The sequence below is a fragment of the Stenella coeruleoalba genome, assembly GCF_951394435.1.
Source record: "Stenella coeruleoalba genome assembly, chromosome: 2".
Lineage (NCBI taxonomy): Eukaryota > Metazoa > Chordata > Mammalia > Artiodactyla > Delphinidae > Stenella > Stenella coeruleoalba.
In genome coordinates, this window is record NC_137147.1 from 64,156,393 (window position 1) to 64,183,982 (window position 27,590).

The window sequence follows — 27,590 nt, forward strand, 5'->3', positions numbered from 1 at the left end:
TTTTTCCCACATGTATTTATTTAGCAATTGTTTAGCCCAGTTTTTTTCTCATTCACTGTTGTTTGCATAAAGCCAAACCACTCTGTGAAATGTGGATGCATCTGCCTGAGTTCAGCTGTTTTATCCACGCATCATCAAATTCTCGCATGTTTGGTGTCAACCGGATGATTGACTGAATTCTACAGTTTGCTTATTGAGAAGTTTGAGCTTTGTATAGAAACAACCAGAGATAGCGGAGGAGGATTTTCCTTAAAATACACAGATTTCCAGGATGTGTATTTATACATATCAGCTTATTTCTATGTAAATTTAAATGGAAGAAGTGCTGCTTACAAATATATGCAAAGGCATAATGTTTTCATTAAATATTACTCATTAGCTCCGTAATCATATGGAGAATTTTCCATGCAAAAGAGGTCAGCTGGGGTCTGAAGCAGCCATTTTTTTTCTGCTGGTATCAGCTTGTTTTGCCTTCAATCTAATAAAATACATGGTACAAACCTCCTTGAGGGCTTTAAAAAATGTTTTATTTTGTATACTCTTTGTATTAGGCTGACGCTAAAGGTAGAGAATGAATATCAAATATCAGAAGAGGGCCAGCCTGGAATGGAAGCACTGCCTTTTGCAATGCTGTCAGGCGTGGCCCGTGTCTGGGGCATGTGCTGTCTGAGGGGCAGAAGACACTCGTAAGGACTGGCCTTACCTCTGTACTCCTCTGATGCTATAACTCTTACCTCCTTCCAAGAATAGCAATCATGGTCCTAAAATAATGTAGTTGGGTTACAGGTACAATGGCAGGGAGAGATGTGTTAGCAACAGAACAAGAAAAAGCTCTTTCCCGGGTCACTAATGGCTTTCCCATTCCTCTGGAGTTTAATGGTCTCAGGCCAGCTATGATGTGCTACAGAAACTGCCAGAAGTTCAGACTGTCACAAGTTTCTTGGTGGATATTTACCTAGAACCGCTTCCTACCTCACCTGCCTTTCCTGTGTAATTTGCAGCGTCCCTCCAAATTCCACCCGACTGCCTGCACTCATTTTCCTGCCAAGAAGGAAGGCTGGTGGTGGGCATACTGTCACAGTGAGCGGAATACTCAGAGCAATTATTATCCCCAGAACTCCACGTCCTGGTAAAATGATCACATCGACTCCCAGACACCATTTGATTAAACTCTTAACAGTCAACACATCTTCAGCATCTATCAATTAACAGAGGTAGAGGCCAAAAAATGGGAGGCTAAATTCAGTTTGGTTAATAGCTATTCCTGAGAAAGGCTTGCATACCTTTCACTGAAAATGAGGTACTTTCTCTTTGCTATTAAATTACGCTCTCCTGTATTACCCAACTACTGACTCTATAATTTCACAATAACTATTTCCTCCGTTTGATATTGTTACAGAGCGTACGTAAATCAGGATTCATAAGTGATGGGTTCCTACCCTCTGGGAGGGAGGGATTACATGGAAATAATCCCTTTAATGTGTGCCTTGCCTCTAAGCACTTCACACAGCAACCTGCGTCCCCTGCATCGGCAGGCGGACTCTCAACCACTGCGCCACCAGGGAAGCCCCGTTGCAGCACTTTAATAACTATTTCTGTCACTTTTCTCAAACTCCGAGTCTTTCTTTAACACTGCAATGTGCCCTTTGGCACACAGCACAGATTGTGATAAGATGACAACACAGGTGGGAGATACAATCGATTTTGTAGGGGTGTTGGTTCTTGAATATTCATGTAAGCCAGTCATACGGTGAGGAGGAGCAGGCCACTGTCTCCACAGCCTGATGTACTTAGATGTGCAGGCGCTTCCTCTCCACAAAATGATGTCCTGAGTGTATAGGGCGTCTAGAGCAAGACTGAGTCGCAATGGGCCACATCACACTATGACACGGGGAGGACTTTGTCCTTCAGTCTCTTGAGGACTGGGACAGGGTCAAATTCTCAGTGCCAACCTCTCCATCCCATATTAGGCTTTGGGGTATCCTGGAATTTGACCCTGTCATAGTCTTCATGTATGTACTGTAATAAAGGTCACACAGCGTAGGGGAAAGCACAGAATAGCTGGAGTTATAAACTGACTTGGAGATCAGAATCTTTTCCTCCTCTGCTGTATGACCTTGGACAATTCATTTAACCTCTCTGAGCTTGTTTCCTATTCTGAAAGTGGCAGTAGCGCTGCTCTGCAGGACCCTGGGGGGTACCGCTCACATTGTATTCTACATGAATGGCACCCCGTGGAGCGCCACACTTTGGAATGGTGCAACGCAGTGGCCTGAGCGCTGGGATGGAAACAAGACTTGCTTTACGTGCCTCACAGCCTAATTTCGAAAATCCAGTGAAACCATGCAGAGGAAATTGCCTTGTGAGAAATAAGCACTATTGTCGCTGCTCTTTGGTGGATAAGAATGGATGACAGGCATGTATATTCCTGTGTAGCTTTGGTGAGGAATCCTTAGGGTTTGCATGGTCTCTTTGGAACATCTGTTTAATTAGCAGTGGGTACAGCAGAAGCGATGCATGCTCTGAGCCTTGACTACAGCAATAACAGTATTATCAGCTACTACCTCTATGTATACATACTTCTCATGCTTTCTTTGATTAATCCTCATAACCATCTTTTGAACTGGTATGATGACCCCGATTTTACAGAACAAGAATATGAGTATAGAAAAGGCCAGTATTTGGTTAAAGTCTGCTTGACTCAACCTACCACTTCTCTGGTAGCACCTTTGCAGTCAGGGAGGCTGAGCAGGGACATCTGAACTCCTCTGTCCTGTGGCTTCACTTTTATTCAGGAGAGAACATTGGGCACCATGGAGGGAGGAGGCTGAGGGCAGGCAGCCTGGCAATCCCCTGGGCTAAGGATGCTTTGCCATGTACTCTTGGGCCAAAAGAAGGCACGAAAGCAGGTGTACTAAACTGAAACAGATATGGGGGTAGACAGAAGTCTACTTATACACAGGCCTTGAGTCATCATCATCATCACCACATTTATCTATCACTTTCAACATTTCTCATAGTGTTTTCACTTCATTTAATTAGATTTTAGAGCTGGAAGAGACCTGAAAAACATCCATTAATACCCCCCTTATTTAATAGGTGAAAACGTCACAGTTCTGAGAAGTTAAAATGCTTGTTCAAGTTTACCCAGGTGTTTAGTGGTAGAAGTAAGACTGTAAGCCCTATTGGCTAACTCTCTTTTCTCACTAAACCCTTATGTGATTTGCTTCTCTCTCCTACGAAGACTGCCTAGGTAAGATGGACTTGGAACTCACCTGCCACTAAATTCTGTGCCTCAAAATAGACTGCAGAAACTAAGACCAGGGATTTTTTTTTTTTTTTTTTTTGTGGTACGCGGGCCTCTCACTGTCGTGGCCTCTCCCGTTGCGGAGCACAGGCTCCAGACGCGCAGGCTCAGCGGCCATGGCTCACGGGCCCAGCCGCTCTGCGGCATGCGGGATCTTCCCGGACCGGGGCACGAACCCGCGTCCCCTGCATCGGCAGGCGGACTCTCAACCAGTGCGCCACCTGGGAAGCCCAAGACCAGGGATTTTTTACTTGATGAGTAGACATTGCTTCATGTGAGCTTGAAGTAGAAAAAATATATAGAGTTTCAATCCTATATTACTATAGTTAATTAGGTACCCTCAAATCTCCAGTTAGCAACTCTTCAAAATCTTTGCCCACTGAGAACTAGGACTAGTGTCTTGTACATAGGAGGTCTATCACAAATGTTTGTTGAATGAATAAAAGATGGATATTTAGGCTTAAAAAATCTGCTTTATCTGTGCTTGATTTGGACAAGTTTAGGTTGGTTCCTTTTATTATTTCTGGTATTATTATTATTATAACATTATTTACTACTCTAAAATGAGTTACAATATAGCACCATAACAATATCCTCATTCCCAAGAAGTATTTGCCATGTGCAGTGAGAGCTATAACTTCTTATATAGAAACCAACTGAGTTTAGCTGAGCAGAGGATTTTAATAAATGCTGAGAAAGAGCAGGTTTTACAAGGAACTTTGAAAGATAATATAGCTATCTTTTATAACTTTTTCCCCCATCTATGACAAAACTGTGGTTAGTTTGCTAGTTCATTAACTGAATTTTCACAAAGTTTCATAAAATGATTCTTTTTTTTTTTAAAATAAATTTATTTCTTTATTTTGGGCTGCATTGGGTCTTCATTGCTGCGCGCGGGCTTTCTCTAGTTGCGGTGAGCGGGGGCTACTCTTTGTTGTGGTGCGCGGGCTTCTCATTGCGGTGGCTTCTCTTGTTGAGGAGCACGGGCTCTAGGCCTGCGGGCTTCAGTAGCTATGGCATGCAGGCTTGGTAGTTGTGGCTCGCGGGCTCAGTAGCTGTGGCACACGGGCTTACTTGCTCCGTCGCATGTGTGATCTTCCCGGACCAGGGCTCGAACACGTCTCACCTGCACTGGCAGGTGGATTCTTAACCACTGCACCATCAGAGAAGCCCCCAAATTATTATTTCTTAACTATCCCTTCAAATCACTGACAGTAGAAATTTAGAGAATTTTCATTTTATATTGATTATTGGTCCTATCTTTGATCTACAATTATGATCTACATAACGGAAAGGTACAGCATTTCTTCCCCTTAATATTGTGTTCTTCTGGTTAGTGCAAATTATATAACAAAGCACATGTGAGAACCAAACTCAATCACTTTATATGGTAATTTTAAAAAATTAACAGGGCTTCCCTGGTGGCGCAGTGGTTGAGAGTCCGCCTGCCAATGCAGGGGACACGGGTTCGTGCCCCAGTCCGGGAAGATCCCACATGCCGCGGAGCGGCTGGGCCCGTGAGCCATGGCCGCTGAGCCTGTGTGTCCGGAGCCTGTGCTCCGCAACGGGAGAGGCCACAACGGTGAGAGGCCCGTGTACCGCAAAAAAAAAAAAAAAAAAATTAACATGTTCTGTTTATTAAATTTACGGAACAGACCCATGGGAATTTGAATTGTTTCCCTAGCACAAGAAGGAAAAGCATGACTGTTTCCAACCATGCTCACTTGGTCTACCTTTACTGAAGCTGAGTGACTCTAAAATAAAAATTCCTCTCCCTTATTGCTTAGTGCTAGAAAACAGCTGAGAGTGTATAAGGGGCCGGAGACAGGCAATGAGTAATAAGCAGTCGTAACCAGAAACAGCATTTTGTTTCAACTCCTTTCTCTCTGCCTTTCCCCACTCAAAGCTACCAAGATTCCTCCAGGAGAAACCATAGCCACTAGTGCCATCCCACGCAGTCAACTAAACCACCTGGCCTTCCTCAAATTTATCTCACATTCTATTAGCTTGCATGCAAGTTGAACACTTGACACAGTTGATTTGGTAACACTGAAGTTTCCTGGAAAAAAATGTAAATATATCATTCAGTGGTTTGAGTTGACTTTTCCATGTCCGGTCATTGTACCCTGCTGGTAGATAGGATAGGGGACTAATTTGTCTTTTCATACATCAAGCAAGCATGTCAATAGCCTTTGCTTGGCCTCCTGTGGTGAGCAAATACTTTTTAACTACAGCAGTGTACCAGGAGTGCAAATCATTGAATTCAGTGCTCCTTTGATTGAAAGAGTTTGCTACAAATGAGGAACAGGCAGCAATGTTGCTAGTCGTCTCTATATTGGAATAACTTAAAGAGGATGGATACTTTTATAAAGCAAGATGATAAAACCTGTTTCTTTCTTTCTTTCAATATATTTTCAGTCTTAGGAATAATACAAAGTTCATTTTTAGCACGTAAAGAAGGTCATTCAAACCTGCCATTTAAGGTGGAATTTCTTAAACCTTTTGGAAGACGCTGGGTTTTTGTAGATTTCTGGAGGGCACTAGATTACTGAGGGGACTTGGGGGTGCTACTAGTTAAGCCCTTTTTCAGGACTCCTTTTGCAGCCAGGCCCCGTTCCCACAGGGAATGCCTGCAGTATTTGAATAGAAGGTCATGCCTGAGAGAGGACTGCGTTAGTGGCGAGTGGTTTGGAAACCTAACTGCCAGGTTAGGCTTTCAGATCTACCAAGAGACTGTGAGATCACGGTTAGAAAATCCTGACCCAGGATAAGATGGAAATTCTATCTCGCCACGGCAGATTAGGATTTGTAGGGGTTTTTTTGGGGGGTGGGGGGTCACATTTATATTATTGAGAGATAATAAAGTGATAAAAGAATAAAATATAATAAGATGTGATAGCTTGATTAGCACAGGTTTTCTTAGGATTTACTGGTATCTTAATGCCATCTTCATAACTTCCTATGTATTGCAGAACTCTACTGAATATTTATGAACTGTTTTGACAGAAACTTGATGTTCTTTACTGCTCTGTCTCATTCTATGTATTTGCTGACTTATCTGAAGAAAAATGCATAAAAGCATCGGGTCTGTTACAGAAATACGTGTATAAATTAGTAGAACAAGAAGAAAGAAAGGTTCTATATCAGAACGATGAGGTAGAATGAAAAATCCTTCCAATGTCATCAAATAAGAAATGAATCCACTCTCTTCTCACAGATATGTTAACAGAGCCTTCCTTTAGAAGAATTTGAGCTAAAAGATACCATACCATGTGTTTATTTTATCTTCAGAAATAAACATTTCAACTCCTTTGGGAATCGGGGAGGCCAAGTACTTATTTTGTTTTTTGTATGCTTCTCTATAACCCTTGGAGTGCCCGACTTGAGAATTTGCAACCTCGGTATCCAAAGAGAGTACTGCATAACCAGTTCTGAACTTTGATTAAGAAGTGTCAGAAGATAATTCCAGTGGATTTCTTAGTTCTCAGAGAGGAAAAAGGAAAAGGCAGGCTGCTGAAGAAATGGAACAAAAGAGGAAATAAAGAACAAATGGCAGAGACTGATTCAAACGTACGGGTGGTTGCTTGGAACAGGTCTGCCTCTATGACTATCATTACCAATAGTTGAATTGATCAAGCAATAATCAACACTGATTGCTACATTTTCAAAAGTGTTAGACGGATCACTATAGAGACTCAGGATCCAGTTGAGCATATTTAAGTACTGCTAGAAATAGCCTGTGTACAAAACAGATCCAGAGTTTGAAGTATTCCCCATCCCAATTTTTTTCTGTTGAGGAAATAAATTATTTGCAAAATTTCATTTTTTCTTGTAAACAATGGTTTAGATATTTCTCCATCACCCCACGTTACAGAATCAGTGGTTTTGGAATAGTTCTAATATGTCAATATTCTTTTCCTTTCATTAAGAGACACCAGGTAAAAGAAGAACTTACAGAATTCTGTAATACTGAGCGGGCATTACATAATGAGCCCAGGGATTTGTGAAAGTGACTCAATCAAGACATTTTAAAACCTTGCTTTACAAGTTTCCTACAGTTTTCAAGTTTTAAAGTAGTCTGTAGGGCAGGAAAGGCCAACTTTTTAGTATTTATCACAGTGCTGGGAAGGAAAAAAGGATGCAATTGGAGGTTACATCATAGTAAAAAGTGAAACGATGCCAAGAAAGAAGCATTAACAATCTTAAAGATAACTGAAGTCAAATCTCCCTTTTCTGAGGATCAAACGAATAGTAAGATCTCACTTTCAAAGCATCTTCATTACGTTGGTGGTAAGGAGACCAATCAACATAAAATACTTGATACTGGCATAGTTAATCCATTATTCTCAAATTTTACATGGTTCAGTATTTGTCATTTAAAACTGGATACACACTGAGATGCATGTTATGCATAGATAGGCTTCAGTATCAATATATCTCAATTTTTGTTTAATTGTTTTTGTTATTCTCATAGTGAATTTTGTCTTCCTTTTTTTGGTCATGGAAACAAGAAAAAGTAGAAAATGCTTGTAAGTTTAAATTGAAATTTAAATCTTTCCCTGATTCTGAACAGTCCTTTTATTTTAAATAAAGGTAAATGGATCAGAAAACAATAATAATTATGGGGCTGACTTTTCCATTTGTTTTTTGAAAGTTACACAGGTTAATTTTTTTCTAGTCACGCTAAAACAATATGGTTTATACGACTAAAACTTGGGGGTTTAATGCACACAAATACTACTATACACAAATAATAGTAATTGATAAAATGCACACAAATAATACAATTAATCATTCCTGATAGTTTTTAAAGGGGCTATCCTATGATGGAAGATGAGAAACACCAACCCTCACCAGGAGCTAAGTCACAAGGTTTAAGCGATGCTGTTGAGAGAAAAACAAAAACCAGCAAAACGAGAAAAGCTTAACAAAGATACTGCAATTGTACACCTCAAGAGAAATTTATGTTTAAGGGAAAGCAAAATAAAAGAAGGATCGTGTTCAGCTGACATCTTGTTTTTTCAGATTGAAGCACTATGTGAACGCCATAGTTTCTGTATTTGAAACAAATGGCTCTCCTCCTCCACATCCCGTGAAGGGTCTTGAAAAGTCTCATCCGAGAAAATCACAAGCTGTACAAAAATATTTTAGCCACTGTAGAAAGTGGGTGGTTGGCCCATGTCAAGAAATTAATTTTGGAGTTAATAACCCAATGAAGAGAACAAGGAGGAATAAAATTCTCTGTGCTGTGAGCAATTGCTGACCCTTCCAGAACCTTCCCTGTTGATATGTTTTAGCACATCTTGGGAAGGTCCTGAATGCCATGTGGGCACGGTGGGTCTAGTGTCTAACTTATTCCTAGTGAATTACCATAAGTAGGAAGGCGAATATACTCCTCTTTTATTTTGGCTGTTATAACTACCAGCTGTGGTAGTATTTGAGGTTCTTTTTTTGTTTGTTTGTTTTTGTGGGGTTTTTTTTTGCGGTACGTGGGCCTCTCACTGTTGTGGCCTCTCCCGTTGCGGAGCACAGGCTCCGGACGCGCAGGCTCAGCGGCCATGGCTCAAGGCCTAGCCGCTCCACAGCACGTGGTTTCTTTCCGGACCGGGGCACGAACCCGTGTCCCCTGCATCGGCAGGCAGACTCTCAACCACTGTGCCACCAGGGAAGCCCTTTGAGGTTCTTTACTATGAAGCAAGTCAATACTCTGAGCACTCTCTAGGTGCTATTTTAAAGGAATAAGTTAAATTCACAACTGTTTAATAACAGTCTGAGAGTCTTCTTAGAATAGGGAGTGTAAATAGAACTGGCAAGAAGAGAAAATGAGCCAAAAGACAGAGTCGTTCCAGAGGCTAAAAGCAAGGCTGTGTTTCTTAAGATACTGGGGGCGGGAGTCTGGTGGTAGTGGGAAGAACAGCCCTTTTGGAAATCTGATAAATTCTACGTTCTGTCTCACCAGAAAAATACTCTGATAACAGTCATATAATTTGGCATTGTATGTCTGGGTTTCGGACACCCCCGCACTTTAACCATAAATATTCTCTAAAGCCGTGCTGTCTAATATAGTGGCCACAGGTGGTTACTGAGCACCTGGAATGGGGCTAGTCTGAATTAGAATGTGCTGTAGGTGGAAAATCACACCAGGTTTCAGACTTAGTACGATAAGTAAAAGAATGCAAAATATCATATTGATTATACATTAAAATAATATTTTGGGTATGTTAGAAGAAAATATAGTATCATATTATTAAAATTAATCGTACTTGTTTGTGTTTAACTTTTATGATGTGGCTACTAGAAAATTTAAAATTCCATACATAGTTTGCAGTATACTTCTATTGAACAATGCTGCCCTAGAACCATAGAATCCCTGGAGTAGCAGAACAGGAAGTAGAAGGATACCATGAAGACGATATTAAAGGGGAGAGGTGCAAGAAAAAAAAAAAAAAGAAATAGAGGAACGGCTTTGGAATAAAAGGCCTGAATTTTTAGATTTAATCTACTACTTAAAAGACTTTGGTCAACCAAATATTTATCAATCATTTGCTCTCTCCACATTTTGGTTAGGAGCCCTGGTGTGGATGGGTCCAGAGGTGGCCGTGAACCCAAAGTGTCTGGGAGAGCAACTCCCATGCTGGCTTCACACAGAGAGAATGAGAAGGGACAGGTGGCTTTGCTGAAAAGATGGGGGCAATCCAAGACACAACAGCGTTCTAACTACACTGGAGCTTATAGGGCAGGGGTATCGTGCTGCACTATTCTTAGGTGAAACCTAGGTCATTGGGAAGGCATTGGGTAGAGGCTCAATAAACACTAGGTGATTCATTTTGGCCCTAAGGAGATGGATCTATGATAGTGTTCATTAAATATTTTAAAATACTTTTTAAATACTTTTAAAACAGTGAAGAACGGTTTTAATAAATCACTTACAAGAAAAGTCATATCCTGTTTTTCTTCACAGGCCTGTGTCTCAGAGACTATTTTTTTCCCGTAGATGTAGGCGGAGATAATTGCCACACTTTGAATTAACTACTTGCCCCACATATTGAAGCCCTGGATCTAAGACTCTCATCTCACTTGGATGGTTTTTTGTTTCCCATGGGTGAGCACCAAACCCATGGTGCATGCTGCAATTTTTAATCTAGCTCCTTCCTTCTCCAAAGAGACTTTAGTAGGTTTGTTGTCTTTCTACCTGACCTTGCATCCAGCAACAGAGTTGTTACCCACCTTCTCTTCCTAGGACAGGCAGAAAGAACTCAAGGTGAGGAGAAGGTAGCTAATGCTGGGCAACCACAAAACCCCAGCACCACAAACCCTCCATGCACACTTGCATGTCATCTAGAGATGGTGGTAATGACTCAGTAACTGAAAAACTCTTTCAGAGATTTGCTCTAGGTTGTGAATCAGCAGCCAGTTGTAATAAACATGACTTTCAGAAGGTAGGCACCAGTACATTGGAAATTAGCCAGAGAAATCCCCTGTGGTGTGGCGCTTTACTGACCTTAACTCAATTTGCCAATCCATTGACAAGCTTTCCATATAGTCACCAAAACCTTCAATACCATACCCCATCAGTTTCACCACATCCCCTCAGTTTTGTGTTAAAAAACCAACAGAAGAACAAAAAATATCTTGGTTGAGAAAGGTTGGGGGTGGGTGGGAACAGAGGGGTGAAAACTTATCAAAAGTGAAATTGGATTAAGAGTCAATCAAAATCCAACTGTGAATTTATCATTTCAATGAATTTCAATGAATGGTGTAAAATCTGTTTGAAATCGATTTGAAAATGAATATATAATAATATAGACATATCTCTTTTTCAAAGCTAGTATTGTCAGATGTATTCTAAGCATTATAATTCATGAACAGAGTAGATGACTATTTGAAAAGTATTAAAATGAGCTGACTTTTCAATACAAGTGTCTTCACAATAAATTTTTCTATTCTGGGCAATTCAGAAATGTAGACAATTGTGCTAGAAAAATAATATGTATTGTAATATTCATTGTACAGTAGTAGTGTAGTAAGTGGCAATTCTGGACATTACAAGAGACACAAGGATTATTTTCCGTGATTGCACAGAGAATACTTGGATTTCTTGTGAAGCTTTTGCATTGGAAATGAGATTCATCAGTCTGAACGGGGCAGGGTTAGAGCCCTTAGCAACATGCTTATTTTGTAGAAGGTCACTCAATAATAACTTCCTCTGCCCTCCAAGCTTATTAAGACTGACTGGCATATATTAATGAAAACACCTGATTCTCCAACCATAAAACCCAGACAAAGACTTTATTTTAATATTAAGGAAGGAACCCTTAATTAGCAGGGTTTCAAAAATGTCAGCTTCTTCTATTAGCTGTTCTGGTCCATCAAAGCCATAATCCCTACTGTCAAATTTCATCACATGATAGACAGTTTGCCGGCTGTCTTTTTATTTTTTTAATTTTTTTTATTTTACTGATCGTACTGACTGAAGCTTAAAATTTTTTTTTTATTTTGCCATCACATTTAACAACTCGTACATTTGCCTGTTACACTCTTGATTTTACCGCTTTCAGAGAGTCTTAGCACATGTCAACTCAAAAGGGTGGAGGGGACTCTGCAGAAACACAAGTATTACATGTCAATACATATGCATTCTTAGACGTGTAATTAAGGATTCTTGGAAGACGTGGGCTTGCTTATATTGATTGCCTCGTATGTAAATGTGCTGTCCTGAAAACACAGACAAATAGTCTCATAGATAATTTCCCACTTTTGATGTATCAAGGAGAAGGGGGAAAATTCTGAGGAAGACCCTGAGATTTTTAAGATAAACATTCATCACTATTAACCCTTAACACACCTGCCTGTTTCAAAGAATTCATTAGAGCATCTCTGGCTTTGCATTGCCCTTCAGAAACAAGAAGAAACGTACCGAGCAGGACAGAATAAATACATAGCTCTTAAAGTATTTGTGTATTAATCTGATTCAAAACATTTACTGTTGATTAAATCTTTTTGCAAATTGAAAAGTTCATGCCATCCATACCAAGAGGAATACAAATACACAAAAATCAAAACAAGGATGACCCAAGGATTTCATGGGCAACTTTTGTGTAGAGTCAACTGCGGCTCTTCTTTTATCCATTAAAAAAAAAAAAAAAAAAGAACGCCTCAAGGGTTTTAGTGTTGAGGAATGAGTTATGACAGATAAGAGCTGGAGATTGCTTGGACCTGGTAGACCTAACTGCTAGAGACTAGTAAGCTCCGAACCATTCTTTTCAATGAGGATCAGGGACTTCATCAGAGAACGCAGTGTGTTTTCTTAGCTCACCCTTTTGGCATCACTGAAGCCATGGGCAAACTGCATCCTTTCGGTTAGCACCCAGGTATTCGTTTGCCTCCTTTTTACTTTAACATTTTTTACTATTAGACTCCAGGCCAGAAAGGCCACCTTCTTGTAATTTTGCACATTCTTTATTTATATCATCCATTTATTCCATGGAGAACAACCCAACTCTGAGATCCAGGAAAGCTGCCTTGGGAGGAGCTGGAGTGATCTCAAGTCCCCATGCACAATGCTCAGTTGCTCTCATTTAGTGACGTTCACTTGCCTCCTTTACACATTGGAGGAAGTCTTTGTTTCTACCATTGACCATCCCTTTGATTTTCTCAGCATCTATTGTATTGTCTCAACAACGCTACATAACCACGGACACAAAACAAAGCCAGATAATCCCAATTTCAAGTCACTAATGAGTCTCTCCGGTAATAATGTTTTTCCAGTGATAAGGTATTACTCTCCAGTGATAATGTTTTCTTAGATGAAAGAGAGATTGTTTAAGGTGTGTTTTCTGGTTGAATTTACAGCTAGCCCTTCCACACTATGTAATAGCTGTGGGTGACTGTGCACAATTACTATTAAGTCTCTTGTTCTAATTTTAATTACACCACTTAGAAATGAAGTCCTACTGAGACTGATGAGTGCCTGCCTTTTCTGCTGAACATTTTAAAAGGCACCTCCCAGGATAGCCTGACAAACAAGGAACATTTCTTGGACTAGAAACATTTGGTTAGGTATTTGGATAGGCAGGTCCACTGTTATGGTTAAAGGTACAAGCAAAGTGGGCTATGTTCCAAAAGGTCTTCTAATATTTACTTTTACATGCTCCTAAAGGAGACTATTGGTTATAAATTCACAGTCTAGAGGCAGATGACCTGGAATCTAAATTACCACCCCGTTCAGCAAGTACTCTACTGTCTCCTTAACTAAAAAAGTAAAGATAATAATGGTTACCTACCTTACTGTCATTAAAATTAAATGAGATAATACACGCAATGTGTCAAACGAATCATATAGCAACTATTGTGTGATCAGTGAATATAATTGTATATTAATTCACTGGACTGTAAGCTTCCTGAAGGCAGAAGCCATCCATATCTGTCTAATTCACTGCTACAACCCCTGATAAATAGGGGTTCCATACATATTAATCAAATGAATAAATGAGCAAGTAAATACATGAATAACATTATAATTTTATGAGAAATGAGCTGATTCGGAGGGGGTTGGTAAGTGTTGGAGGTTCCAGAGTAATACGGTGGCTTATTGAATAAGCTTATCCCTTCCTTCACTATATTAACAGAAATCCTTGTTTGGGCTATTAAATCCGATCCTCTGGAACTTACAGTCAAAAGTGTAGCACAGCCATTATGACCTCAACAAAACCACTGGGGTTTGATTCAGAAGCCCATTAATAAACTGCAACAAGTGGGGACGATCATGAGTCTCATGCTGAACAGAAAGGTAGGCGCCCTAGATCCTTCTGGGATCACGGATCCTTTGAGATGGATGGGAAGTGTGGTCTCCTTCCCCAACTTCTCCCTGACACTGCAGATAACTTGAGGGAATTCACAGATTCTCGAAGCCCGCTGGGGGCCCCAGATGAAGGAGTCCCTGGGATTCCTCTGAGATACCACACTATTACTTTCCGGCTAGAGCAGCTCATTGTGTGTTTTCATTGTTTTTGGTCTTTCAAGAAAGGTTAGCTTGAAAAACAATATTTTATTGTTAAAAGTTGTGTGAAAACCACCGTCCTAGTCTTGTTGCCATTCTACAGTACTCAGGGGGTATATGGAATCAGTTTTCAAAATAGAAGAAAAGGACAGAAAAAAAGGGTGATACTACTATCAATGTAAAAAGGGATTGTGAGGTTTAAGGCATTAGCCCGGGAAGCAAGTCTGTTTTTCTTACCCCCTCTGTTGTCACCACTGATTCTTGGAATGAGGGTAAACAAGTCACTGCACCTTTTTTGTCTCTCCATTTTTAACTTGTTATCGTGAAGAGACACTCTTTGCTTCTTATGATGATGATGGATTATGCATTAGAAAACATGCACCAAACAGTCTAAGTACATAAAAAATTCCCTTCAATTTATACAATGTCTGCTTCTATAAGAGTGGAAGCCTCAAAGGTGGGAAAAAAAAAAAAAAAAAAAAAACAGTGACAAAGGGAGCTCATGCAAGGCTTGCTGCCTTTATAGGCTGTGAAACAGGAAAGCAGTGTAGCTGGCATCCCAGAAATAGATATCTGAGATTTGCAGGAGCTGTGAGGAGTGTGCACTTGCAGTAAGAGGTAATATTTGGTTGGAAAAGTCAGCATTTCTCTCACCTCCTGCAGTCAATGTGACATCTGGAACGGGATGTTATCCACTAAGATGCATGTTCCCCCTACCCCGCCCCCACTGTAAAGGTAACACTACTATCTTTTTATATAATGTGCACAATTAATGCTTGTGTATATGGACAATTCTATGTGAAAAATACATCTGTGGGGACTATTCTTGCCATTAGCAGCCAGATCAGTGTTGAGCCACCAGGAACTGGGTCCAGGGAGGTATTAATGTGGAGACATGAAATATATACTGACTCTCTCCTCCTTGCACCTTCTTTCTTAAAACAATTTAATGTGTGCCGTAGAAAAATGGTCTCTAACCAATTTTCATCTTCACTCTTAAAAATGGCATACTAGGGCTTCCCTGGTGGCGCAGTGGTTGGGAGTCCGCCTGCCGATGCAGGGGACACGGGTTCGTGCCCCGGTCCGGGAAGATCCCACATGCAGCGGAGCGGCTGGGCCCGTGAGCCATGGCCGCTGAGCCTGCGCGTCCGGAGCCTGTGCTCCGCAACGGGAGAGGCCACAACAGTGAGAGGCCCGCGTACCGCATTAAAAAAAAAAAAAAAAAAAAAGGCATACTAGTAGAGGAAATGGAAATGATGTTCCAGGAACTGAAGGAAGCTCACACCCTTCTATGTAGCTATTTGTAGACTTGTATTAAACCCTTTTTTAGAATGCAACCTTTTTCTAGCATGCAGGCTTCTTTTTTTTAATTGAAATATAGTTGATTTACCATGTTGTGTTAATTTTTGCTGTGCAGCAAAATGATTCAGTTTTATATATATATATATTTAAAAATTCGTTTCCATTATGGTGTATCACAGGATATTGAATATAGTTCCCTGTGCTATACAGTAGGACCTTGTTGTTTATCCATACTATATATAATGGCTTGCATCTACGAACCCCAAACTCCCAGTCCATCCCTCTCCCTTCCCCCCTCCCCCTTGGCAACCACAAGTCTGTTCTCTATGTCTGTGAGTCTGTTTCCGTTTTGTAGAGAGGTTCATTTGTGTCATATTTTAAAGTCCATATGTAAGTGATATCATATGGTATTTGTCTTTCTCTGTCTGACTTACTTCACTTAGTATGATAATCTCTAGGTCCATCCATGTTGCTGCAAATGGCATTATTTCATTCTTTTTTATGGCTGAGGACTATTCCATTGTATATATGTACCACATCTTTCTTTATCCATTCATCTGTTGATGGACATTTACGTTGTTTCCACATCTTGGCTTTTGTGAAGAGTGCTGTTATGAACATGGGGATGCGTGTATCTTTTCTAATTGTAGTTTTGTCTGGATATGTGCCCAGGAGGGATTGCTGGATCATATGGCAACTCTATTCTTAGTTTTTTGAGGAACCTCCATACTGTTCTCCATAGTGGCTACAACAACTTACATTCCCAGCAACAGTGTAGGAGGGTTCCCTTTTCTTAGAATGCAGGCTTCTTGATGTCTGGGTGATATCTTACTCATTTTTAGAGTTCCCAAGATACCTATCACTGTGCTCAATCAATATTTGTTGATTTGATTAAACGGATGATCTCAAAATGCTTTCTCTTTGTTTCCCTCTCTCCTCCCTGGAATCCTGGGTTGTGATTGGTAGGTAGGTCAGCCTGCACCCCAAGACGCAGAACCAGGGGGGCTGCAGCAGTTGCACAGTCAGGGCGAGAAAGTGGTTCTGCCTCACATGCCAGTGCTCTGCTTTGTTTGAGACGTTGCTTTCATGGGAAGCAGGGTTGCATTTTGACTTCGGAAAGGTCAAGGTTTGAATCCCAGCTGTGTCAATTTCTGTGTGACTCTGAAGAGGTTTTCTAACCTTTTCTAGCCTCTATTTTCTCACCTGTAAAATGGCGATTTTACTACTTACTCTTTGGGTTGTTGAGATGAGTTGTGTGCTTAGCACATAATAAGCAGTTAATAAATGGTAGCTATAATAACAACAACAACAATTATGGTTACCCATATGTACTCTTTTGCCCTGAATCAGAATTGAAAAGAGAAACCGATATTTGCCACATGGTTAGTACAGTATTTCACCAATTATTTAGAAATTCCCCAAACTGCTAATCTTACATTTTCAAGGTCTCTCAACTGCAATCTCCTTCAAGTATACCTAGTTGTGAAAACAGTCTGATTAAACAGTGGGAATTTGATATGCTTATTTTTGGCCTCATTAGCACAACAGCATGAATTGGGATAGGGCAGGGGTCGGGGGCACCTCTGGGAATGCACTTGGGGCAGAACCATCCAGTGAGAACACTGCTGGCCTCAGAAGGTAGACTATATTCTCAGGAACTGGCCTCATAATTTATTCCTGCTCAGCGTGAAGGAAAAGAGGATATAATATTTATTTTCAAACACCTAGAAAACTGGATGCAAACTGCATGCCTTTTATCCAAATCTGTGGTTTTTTTGAGACCATGGGGTGAAATGTTGAGACTTGCTACCTTGGAGAGACACAGGGAGGATTAAATAGGGACCCTTTTGAAGCTTTGTGCTCTTCAAAAAGGCAGCTACAGGAAAAAGCAAAAGCAAACAACAGTAACGAAGCAAACAACAAAATGGAAAATGATTCTTCTGGCTTCCTGAGTCACCTGCATCCTTTGCAAGGCTGAGTTAATGTCTCCAGTCCTACTGGCATTTGTACAGTTTCTAGTAATATAAACACAGCTCTTGGTCAATCACTGTCTTTTAGTCATATCTTTTCATTTTCATATATGCAGACAAAGAATACTGTAATTGTGCGATTAAGTGTTTATATGAATTTCCTTCCACCGGGTGACAGGGTGCACATCGACCCTGTTGCTTAAAAGATTTCACAAAGCCACATGCACACTTGGATTTATCTGGGGAAAGCAGAAGAGTTGAGTCAACTTTCTCTAAAACAGATAATGCAAAATGAACTAACAAAGGTATAGGGGAAAAGCTGTGTTCTTTTTTAGTTAATACTGTTTTTTTTTTTTTTTAAGGCTGAACTGGTCTCAGGACGTATTTGGGAAAATTCAGACCCAGACCTGAGATAAGTTCAAAGAGTACTCTGCAGACAGCTAGGGGACCTGAGTTCCCGGCTGAGACTAACTCGCTGTGTGACTGTGGAGGGAGGGGTGGGTGGTATTAATTCCCTCTAGGTTCTGTATGTTCATGTGTAGAAAGAAGTGACTAAATGAAAAAAATGGTCTATCTAGGGCTTCCCTGGTGGCGCAGTGGTTGAGAGTCTGCCTGCCGATGCAAGGAACATGCGTTCGTGCCCCCGCCCGGGAGGGTCCCACGTGCCGCGGAGAGGCTGGGCCCGTGAGCCATGGCCGCTGGGCCTGTGCGTCCGGGGCCTATGCTCCGCGGTGGGAGGGGCCACGGCAGCGGGAGGGGCCACGGCAGTGGGAGTACCGCAAAAAAAAAAAAAAAGGTCTATCTACTCTGTCTCTTTGAACTTTATCTTCCTCCTCTTTGAAATGGAGCCGTCGTGTTGACCTTGTAAGGTGTTCTGTAGACTAAACATTGTGTGTGTAAATCACCCATGGCATGTCGAGCACAGCATATGTCCTCAGAAAGTTCTAGTCTTCCTCCCTTCTCCCATTTTAAGTTTCCTTCATTTAGAACACTTTGGGGGAATCTGGAATGTGCCCTGCTCTTCATCAGCATAGTTATCAAATAAGGCTATGACTGCAATGGATACACCTGGCATTCATCCCCATGAGTGACGTGGCTCGTGATTTTTAGAATCGAGGGTCCAACTGACTCTCATCTTCCCAGTGCTGAAAGAAGCCCCGTATAAATCATTCGAAATACAAATATTTATTCATCAACAGTTGGCGAGTGAGCAGCATGGTGTAGTCTGTACACATTTTGATAGCAGATGGTTTATATTTTTTCAGCTTAAAATAAGACTCAACAATAAAGACAGAGTTAACGTCTAAAAGTTTAAATGCCCTTTTATTGTTGGAATGTGCCTTCACTTAGAACTGCAAAGCCCAAATCTTTGGGAGTTAGAAAACAAAAACCTAACCATCCCCTTTTTTCACCATTAGAAAAGGTTATGACATAAAAGGTGGAGCTGGTACTCCCAGAGGGAGAAGGGACATTTGTCTAATATGCAAAGAAGACTTTAAAACAGGCAAACTCAGGGCCAGTGTAGCAGAATTAATATGATGTCGATTTTTCTTTGTGTCTGTAACAATTTCCTATTATCCTGATAAGTGGGTAGCCATTTCACTTCTTTTATTGATATAGCTGTGAAAAAGAATGAGATTTCAACACTTATGTAACTGAGATTAATTGATTGATTAGATTATTAATTAAATATTCCATTAAATTTGCTTTTGGAAAAAAATGGCATAGGATTCTGGATTCCCTAAGGTTTTTTTCCCCCTAACCCATGGAAGAATAAGCAAGGAAATGCATAACTAAACATCTTTTTTTTTTTATGTAGTAAATGAACTTTATTTATCTGTTCTTCTGAGATGACATTGCCAACAGTCGCAGATTTGCATACGATACAGTTATGTATTGACTATTTACAATTTACAGTAGTATTTTTTTCCTCTGAAAGCACTGTATCTTATCTTGTGAGAGAGTATGGAGCAAGCAGGTGTGTCGCTGTGTAGAAAATTTACTCACTGCCGGCCGTCTACAAGGCGGCTTTACACACCACCCCCCACCCCCCACCCCCAGTACAGGGCGAAGAGACTTTTCTCCTTTGTAAGCAACCCGCAGAAGTTGGTGAGCAGCTAGGAAAATTGTTTGGGTGTCACACAGCTAGGCACATCTATCTCTCCACAATAACCGCCTGTCTTAGTTGGGAATAAGATGGTTTACCTAAAACTTCCAATCGTGCAGTGTTTCAGGGATCTGTGGAAAAATAAAAACAGCAAGTGGCCTTTCAGGTAACCCATAATTAAAAGCAATTTTGAGCTGTCTTTTCAGGGAACCTACCCAGGGGAAGTATTTGCTACCTGTTTGACCTTCACGATCGAGAGTCCTTGGCAGTGTCAACGACCCTCTGAACTGAATTCAAAACTAATCTCTGACAGAAAAAGAGAAACAGAATTCATGCAAATCATATTAATTCCAACATTTCCCCAGTGAGCTGGGTATAAACTACAGCCTAATTAAATATTTTTTAACGATGTGAGTAATTTTTGCCAAGGGGCGGATTCAGGGGAAAATTTAATATGAGATCACAAAAGCTGTTCCCAGCGTTGATTCTGTAAATTAATGACTATCTGCCTTATGATAAAAACATGCTGCCAAGAATGAAAATGAAGTCGGCAAAGCTCGCTCTATTTGTCTAACAACCAAATATATAGAATGCAAAACTTTAAAGGCAATGGGAAATTTCCATTGTGTTTGTGTGATAGATTCAGGATAAAGATGCGCCATGCTGACAAGCCAATAACCAGCTTTAAGGCGCTGTCAGCAACGTGGGGCCGTTTGTAGGTAGTTACTGTCAAGGTCCAAGGACATATTTTAAAGCAGCTAGTTAGTTCAAACACTGTATGCAACTTCTTTCCAAAAGAAATGTGAGGTGGTTCACAGTCAAGAGACATATACATGCCATGTTAAAGCCAAAAGGGAGGGTCAAAAATACATCAAGGGCAAGTACTGAATTCTTCGGTACAAATGTGGCCAGCATCACAGCTCCATGGATTCCTTCCTCAGACTGACCATTTCCACACCCCATCTTGATCCTCGGGGCAGTTCATTCTGGAAACCTGAATTGGATTGCCGTCCAAGGTCATGGGGGTGAAAAGTGGCGGTGAATACAGCAGCCAAGGGGATGAAGTTAACACAGCCCCGGGCAGCTTACTGCATCGAAATCTATAAATTTAGATTTACAGATGGACAAAAACTGGCCTGGTAGATAAGCCTTTTCTTGTCTGCTGAGGACCAATTTGAGAAGGGTGCTTCCCCTTGTGTTCAGACTCCTGTTTTAGGAAACAGTCTGACAAAAAAGCAACTTGGCATATGTTGCAGAAAAGTAAGGCATGGTGCCTGAATCGGAGCCAGGGAAAAGTCCCTCATCTCACTTTGCTTTGTGAGGGCAACCTGCTTCTAGTGACTCCTGTAGTTAACACCCAGAAGTTGCCGGCGGTCCCCCGTGACAGATGACTTGGGCTCTGCTAGCCCCTGGTCATTAGGCCAGCCCATCACAAGGGTTTTAGGAGCTATATTTATTTAAATTTCTGTCGGGGCCCAGCGATGGAGATTGAATTTACAGTCTTTCAATTAGAAGGTCATCTGTGCTAACTAGAGCACCACTGCCTCATTATAATCATAAAATTAGTGAGAAAAGACTGGCATGAGTAATACGGAAAAGCCAGTTTCAAAGGTGAGTGGGTGCTGTTTCCTGGGGTTATAGCCAAAGGGAATACAACAGCACGTTCTCGATCGGTAAATATTCCGGTGGCGAGCAAAGAGGAGTCCTTGAATGTAAGGAATGTAAGATAATTTTATGAGACTATATCCAAATACAGTTAGTGACTATATTTACTGAAAGAGATGTTTCTCCTATTCACACACAAATTTCCCTTGCAGATGAAATACGAATAAAAGTCTCACAAAGATCTCCAAAGCTTAGCTTTTAATCTTTAACTAACTGTATTTGTCAAGAATCTGAGTTGATCGTAGTAAACAATTCAAAATGAGACAAATGCAGCGTGGGCAGGGCTGAGACGCAGACTGCCTCGCGGCCGGTTGTCAGGGACAGGCTGCCGCCATCAGCTTCATCACTTTAAACTTTAAAATAGCAGTTGTGAAGCGGATGGCATCAGCTGGGGGCTACCGACTGGGGGCTACTTAATTAGTATTCTTGTGTACTAGCAATGATATTTCAACACCTAAGAAAGGGAAATAAAATAAACCATCAAAGCCAGATTAATCCAAAAGTAGAAGAGGAGGGAAAAAAGCCAAACAAATACTTTTTGAGCAGTCACATCTATCAGGTGCTTTTATATCAGTTTTCTCATCTAATTCTCATAAGGACCTTGCGAGAAGGGGGTATTATCAGCCTTAATGTACAGACGAGGCAGCAGAGGTGTGGAGAAAAGGCACAATTCTCCTGACTGTCACTTGGGAATAAATGACGGGGTTGGGCTAGAGACCCAGATCTGATCTCAAAGGCCATACTCATTTCCTGACAATCTGTGTTCTAATTCTGTTACATTAACTGAGCTGGTGCTGATTTTAAGTACATTTCAATTCCCCTAACCTGAGGAGAGAGTCTTGAGGGACTTTTTTTTTTTTTTTTAATACAAAACTTAACAACTTAAGGAATTGGATCCAGGGAGAAAAGAATGCTTTAACTCTGAATTCAATAAATACCCATTGCCTGTCTAGTCCACGTGAGGTGTGGTCTGTCTGAGGTATTGTGGGCGTGCCAGGCTGACTAGGACACACCTCTGCTCCCTCGCTGAGGAGTGGCCACGTAGCCAACCACCCGAGGCAAAGCAGCCTGCAGCCAGCCCCATCGTGGAGGCTAAACGCGGCGCTCTGAGCAGAGACAGGAAGATGGCGCCGAGTGGGGCCCCGCGTTAGGGCAAAGAGAACAACCGCAAGGCACTACAGTGTACATTGTGGGAGGTGTGATGGTTTCTGCACGGGTGCAGGCCTTGTAAACAAAGTCAAAAGGAGGCAGAGAGATGGTTCCAGGCTCGCTGGCTTTGAAAGAAGAGGGTGTGGCCACAGTCCTGTCCAGCTTCTTGGGTCTCCTCCCTTTGCATTCCTCCAGCCTTTCTCCTGTTCCTTTCCCAAGCCTCCCTCCCTTTCTTCCCCTCTTCTCGTTCCACAAGGCTGGGGCTGGCAGCCTCTGGCTTACAATGAGCATTGAGCATTGGAGTTGCTTAAAGGCTGTTGGCTATGGCCTGGATACCACTCCCCAAGTCCTCTCTAGGGACAGGCTGGCGCTCCTGATACAGGCATGGGCCTGGCACCAAGGAGTCAGCACAGAAAGAGGGAAGAAAGGGGAAGATTTTCTCCATCTTGAGTCCCCCCTGGAAGGGACATGCCATCTAGTAGCGGCAGCAGGAACAGTGTCAGGGGATTTCTTTTATTCTGCAGACTGAGTGCAGGGGCCTTGCAGAGGGCTGTGCTCAGAGGAGGGGAAGATCAGAGGTGAAAGCGATGAATAATGTGCACGTGGAACGGTGACAGATCACTTGTAACAGATGCAGGATGACCCTCCAAAACTCGGAGTGCACCAGAGCCTCCCTCTAATTAAAGATAATCCAGAATTATCATGCTTAATTATTTTCAGAGGTTTCTCTGAGGTATTTTTTCGGTCTCATTTGGGATGAGGGGCATCTCTAGCCGAAAAGGGCAGAGGCTGATTTACATCCAGGAAACAAACTTACAGGATCCGGGCTCTATCTTGCCCAGCATCCCTGCATCATCTCTCCCGTCCTCTCTCTCTCTAGGCAGCTGTGATTCTAGGTCCATCTTCCATGTTTCCTGGTTGGGTTAACGTAGTATATTCCTTACCTGCAAGCACCTCTGTTCTCTTCTAATAAGTTGCTGCTGTTAAAATCTGTAATATTTTCTTTGCTTTGCTTGCAGAGGTTTCTTAAAGTGAGGTCTGAAGATCATCTATGTCTGTGTGAAAAATGCAGAATCGTATGGCCTTCTTAACAACACATCCCTGGTCCCATCCACAGAACTCAATCAGGATGTCTTGGGATGGAGACAAGGAATCTGCATTTAAAAAATGTTTTTTTCTCTTTTCTTAAATTGAAGTGTAGTTGCTGTACAATTACATGTTACACGTAAGTTAGAGTGATTCACAATTTTTAAAGGTTATACTCCATTTATAGTTATCATAAAATATTGGCTATGTTCCTTGTGTTGTACAATATATCCTTGTAGCTTATTTTACACCTAATAATTTGCACCTCTTTCCCACTACCCTTATATTGCCCCTCCCCCTTCCCCCTCTTTCTCTGACTTATTCAGTTAGCATAATGCCCCCCAAGTCCATCCATGTTGCTGCAAATGGCAAAATGTCGTACATTTTTTATAGCTGAGTAGTATTCCACTGTGTGTGTGGAATACTACCCCACATCTTCTTTATCCGTTCATCTGTTGATGAACACATAGGTTGCTTCCAGATCTTGGCAATTGTAAATAATACTGCTATGAACATTGGGGTGCATCTATCTTTTGAATTCGTGTTTTTTTTTTTTTCATAATATACCCAGAAGTAGAATTGCTGCGTCATATGGTAGTGCTATTTTTAGTGTTTTGAGAAACCTCCTACTGTTTTCCACAGTGGCTGCACCAATTTACATTCCCACCAACTGTGTCCAAGGGCTTCCTTTTCTCCACATCCTCGCCAACATTTGTTATTTCTTGTCTTTTTAATGATGGCCGTTCTGACAGGTGTGAGGTGATATCTCATGTGGTTTTGATTTGCATTTCCCTGATGATTAGCAATGTTGAGCATCTTTTCATGTGCCTGTTGGCCATCTGCATTTACTCTTTGGAAAAATGTCTATTCAGTTCTTCTGCCAAATTTTTAATCGGGTTGTTTGTTTTTTTGATGTTGAGTTGTATGAGCTGTTTATATATGTTGGCTATTAATCCCTCATTGGTCATATCATTTGCAAATATTTTCTCCCATCCAGTGGGTTGTCTTTTGTTTTGTCAGTGGTTTCCTTTGCTGTGCAAAAGCTTTTAAGTTTAATTAGGTCCCATTTGTTTATTTCATTTTAAACAAGAATTCCAGGGCGTTCGTCTCCACATTAAAGTCTGAAAGACTTCGGTTGGGTGGCTTAAGCTTTGCCAGAGAATTCATTATTTAAAGACCCGTCCCTTGGCTTCTCCTGCCCTCCCCATGGCATCAACCCATTCAAACCTGGTTTCTTTCTCTGCCATCAGTCCACCTTGCACACCTCATCATTTCTATTATCGTCCTCATGCTCTATTTGTCATTTTCTTTGTTGCACACAATCTGTTTCTTCCACTCTTCTGACTGATTTTGGTTTCTTCCAAACCCTCTCCCCTCCCTCTGTTGGCCTTTCTTCCTGCCTCATAAACATTGACATTAGTATGTTTCCCCTGTCTTTGTTCTTAGTGCTTACCGCATGATTATTAAAATTTAGCTTATTTCTTCTACCTCATGAAGCTTTCCTTACACAGGGACTAAAAAATAAGCTTCAAAGTATGTATGATACAATAACCAATATAATAACTTTCAACGATGTTTATAAAACAATTCTTTGGCCAAGACCTATAATAAAAATAACCGTGCCTATATCATCTCTATCTTGTTGCCTGACACAGGAAGGGCAGCCTTTATACATTTGCTATAGCACCATACTGTTGGCCTCCCAGACATATTAAATCAGATTATGAATGGTTTCCAGCCCTGTACAACTTTCTCTGGCATAACGCTGCTGGTTTTTCAATGTCATTTTCTCTTGAGCTAGTTCTGTTGGCTGGCAGGGTGAAATCACCTTTTTGAAGTGAGAACATCTGGCCAGCTGCTCTAAGGGCCATGTTTCTATTAAACAACCGTGTACATGGGTAATGGAGACCATAGGTTTGCTTTGTTCAGGTGTTAATTTTGCATAGGTATCTGCTACATCCAGGATGGGAGGAGTACGGAGAGAGATGTTCCCAGCATTTTGCATACTCCCTTAAGACAGCCAAATGTCTGTACAGTGGGATTGTCATTTCGATGACTACATTACCTACAAGCCATTGCCTGTTTCTCTGGGGGATGGAAACAAAGCAGGGACATTTTTGGTTGGAATTACCTCCAATTCGAGTTATTACCTGTATAGGGCGCCTCCCTCCACTGCCCAATTTTAACTGCTTGGGAACCCAGTACTTTTCCAGGATGAGCTTCTCAGCAGAGGGAAACTTCAAGGCACAGGCACTCCCAATTACCTCCTGTTCAGCTAGGATTCTGGGGGCAGCTCCAGTGCTGTGTGACACATTAAATTCAGAGAAGAGGCGACGGCAACTGAGATTCCAGAGGGTTTAACTGATGATGATGGATGATGAGCTAAGTAAGAGTGGTTTGGTCCAATGACCACTGAGGAACAAAGCAGGATAACTCCCTCCGCACGCACACAGGCGTGAGCTGAGGACGCCACTTCCCTTCTGAGCCTGGTCTCACATAAGTGCGGGGATGTGCTCAACTCTGTGCTAATCCAGGGGTAGCATCTCTGTGTTGTCCGCATGAACCAAACTATGGCATTTCGTCGGCATGTGCAAAATATATGATTGATATGCATTTGGAACTCTACCAATTGGGTCTTCAAAGACGATTTTTGTCACTTTTTACTAGATTTCCCAAAAGCCTTCCTTTCTAGGAGTTTAAGAAACATGTTTTCATTGAAAAATGTTTTCAAACATTAAATAGGTTAGAGATGGTTCATGCAGAAGTTCCCTGGTGGTCCAGTGTTTAAGACTCTGAGCTTCCACTGCAGGGGGCGCAGATTCCATCCCTGGTCGGGGAACTAAGATCCTGCATGCTGTACTGCACAGCCAACAAAAAAAGAAAAAAAAGAAAAAAAAAAAGCCAGGCAGTTGGAAGAACGTATACTTTTTTGTGTATGCAGTATTCTTTGGACCCAAGTTTTCAATGGACCTAAAACTTGCTTTAGCAATTTAAAATTCGATGACTTACATTCACAACAGAAAGCTGGCCACGCCCATGATCTCTCAGCTTCAGCTGTTCTTGGAGTTGGCAGACAGCCCTCAGATAAATTTACCTCCGTAAGTGTGCTTCCTGGTGGGCTCAGCAAAAGGGTCCCACAGGCTGCTGCTAGTCTTGGTCTGTTCCTTTCCCTTCTCTAAAGACTCCTAAGCCTTTTTTGTAACCTGGGGCAATAGAAAACTGAGAGGGCTGAGGAAGAAAAAGGGGTGGCAGGGGAGGTTAAATAGGTTATCAACGGATGTTCTTCAGCGACTATAAATTAATGAACCCATCTTTCTTCTGAAGCTAGGAAATTATTTTTGAAGGTAATTTCAAAAGAGGACTTAGCAAAATATTTGTACAATGGGATTGTCATTTAAATGAATATCTATCTATGGGTTTAGACGTGGTTATCTCAGTACATGAGTTCTAGAACTTAAAAAAAAAAAAAGTTAATGGAAGGAAAAAGCAGCCGTGGCCAAAATTAATGATATATACTAGAACATGTAAGATAAGACCCAGGACGGAAAGGTGAGACTTTATGTTTCAGGACTGAGCTCACCCCTGAGTGCTTCTGAGTATGGCTAAAACCACAACTTGAAGGCATCCTTGACACTGTGAAATAACAATGTGGTGCTGAGTCAGAGGGCAAAATGTTCAGTGTAAATAGGCGTTTATCCCCGCGTTTAAAATTAAATTGGTTCAAGGTGAAACAATTGGTGTTAATGAGATGGTAGTTCAGGGAAGAATAAAGACTTGGTCATTCAACGGAATGACCAACAACTAGATCTGGACTGCTTTCATTTGTTATAGGAGAAATGCAGCAAGAAACAAAAGGCAGCATAAATGTATCAACGAGTGATCAAGTGACCCTAAGACGCTTCAAAAATGTTGATCAAAAACTTGACTGAAGGAAGTCTTCTTATTTTCATGACCCTGACTTGATACACGTATTCCTTTCACCATTTAGCCAGAAAAATATAATGT

The 27,590-nt window shown here is 41.3% G+C and overlaps 1 protein-coding gene and 1 long non-coding RNA gene across 20 annotated transcripts in view; one reads left to right on the plus strand and one right to left on the minus strand.

Annotated features, from left to right (window-relative positions):
- The window catches only part of LOC307182854, a 260,562-nt gene that overhangs the window by 222,133 nt on the left and 10,839 nt on the right, over window positions 1–27,590 (plus strand). The gene's annotated exons all lie outside the window — the stretch shown is intronic.
- The window catches only part of NPAS3 (neuronal PAS domain protein 3), an 863,203-nt gene that overhangs the window by 130,225 nt on the left and 705,388 nt on the right, over window positions 1–27,590 (minus strand). The window contains exon 1 of one of the 19 annotated variants that reach the window (XM_079914472.1): window positions 2,711–2,881. The exons of the other annotated variants lie outside the window; for them this stretch is intronic. Within the exon in view, the coding sequence (XP_079770598.1) occupies window positions 2,711–2,758 (48 nt within the window). The 5' untranslated portion in view covers window positions 2,759–2,881. Of the gene's footprint in view, window positions 1–2,710; window positions 2,882–27,590 lie in introns of those variants that run through there. 19 annotated transcript variants of the gene reach the window in all.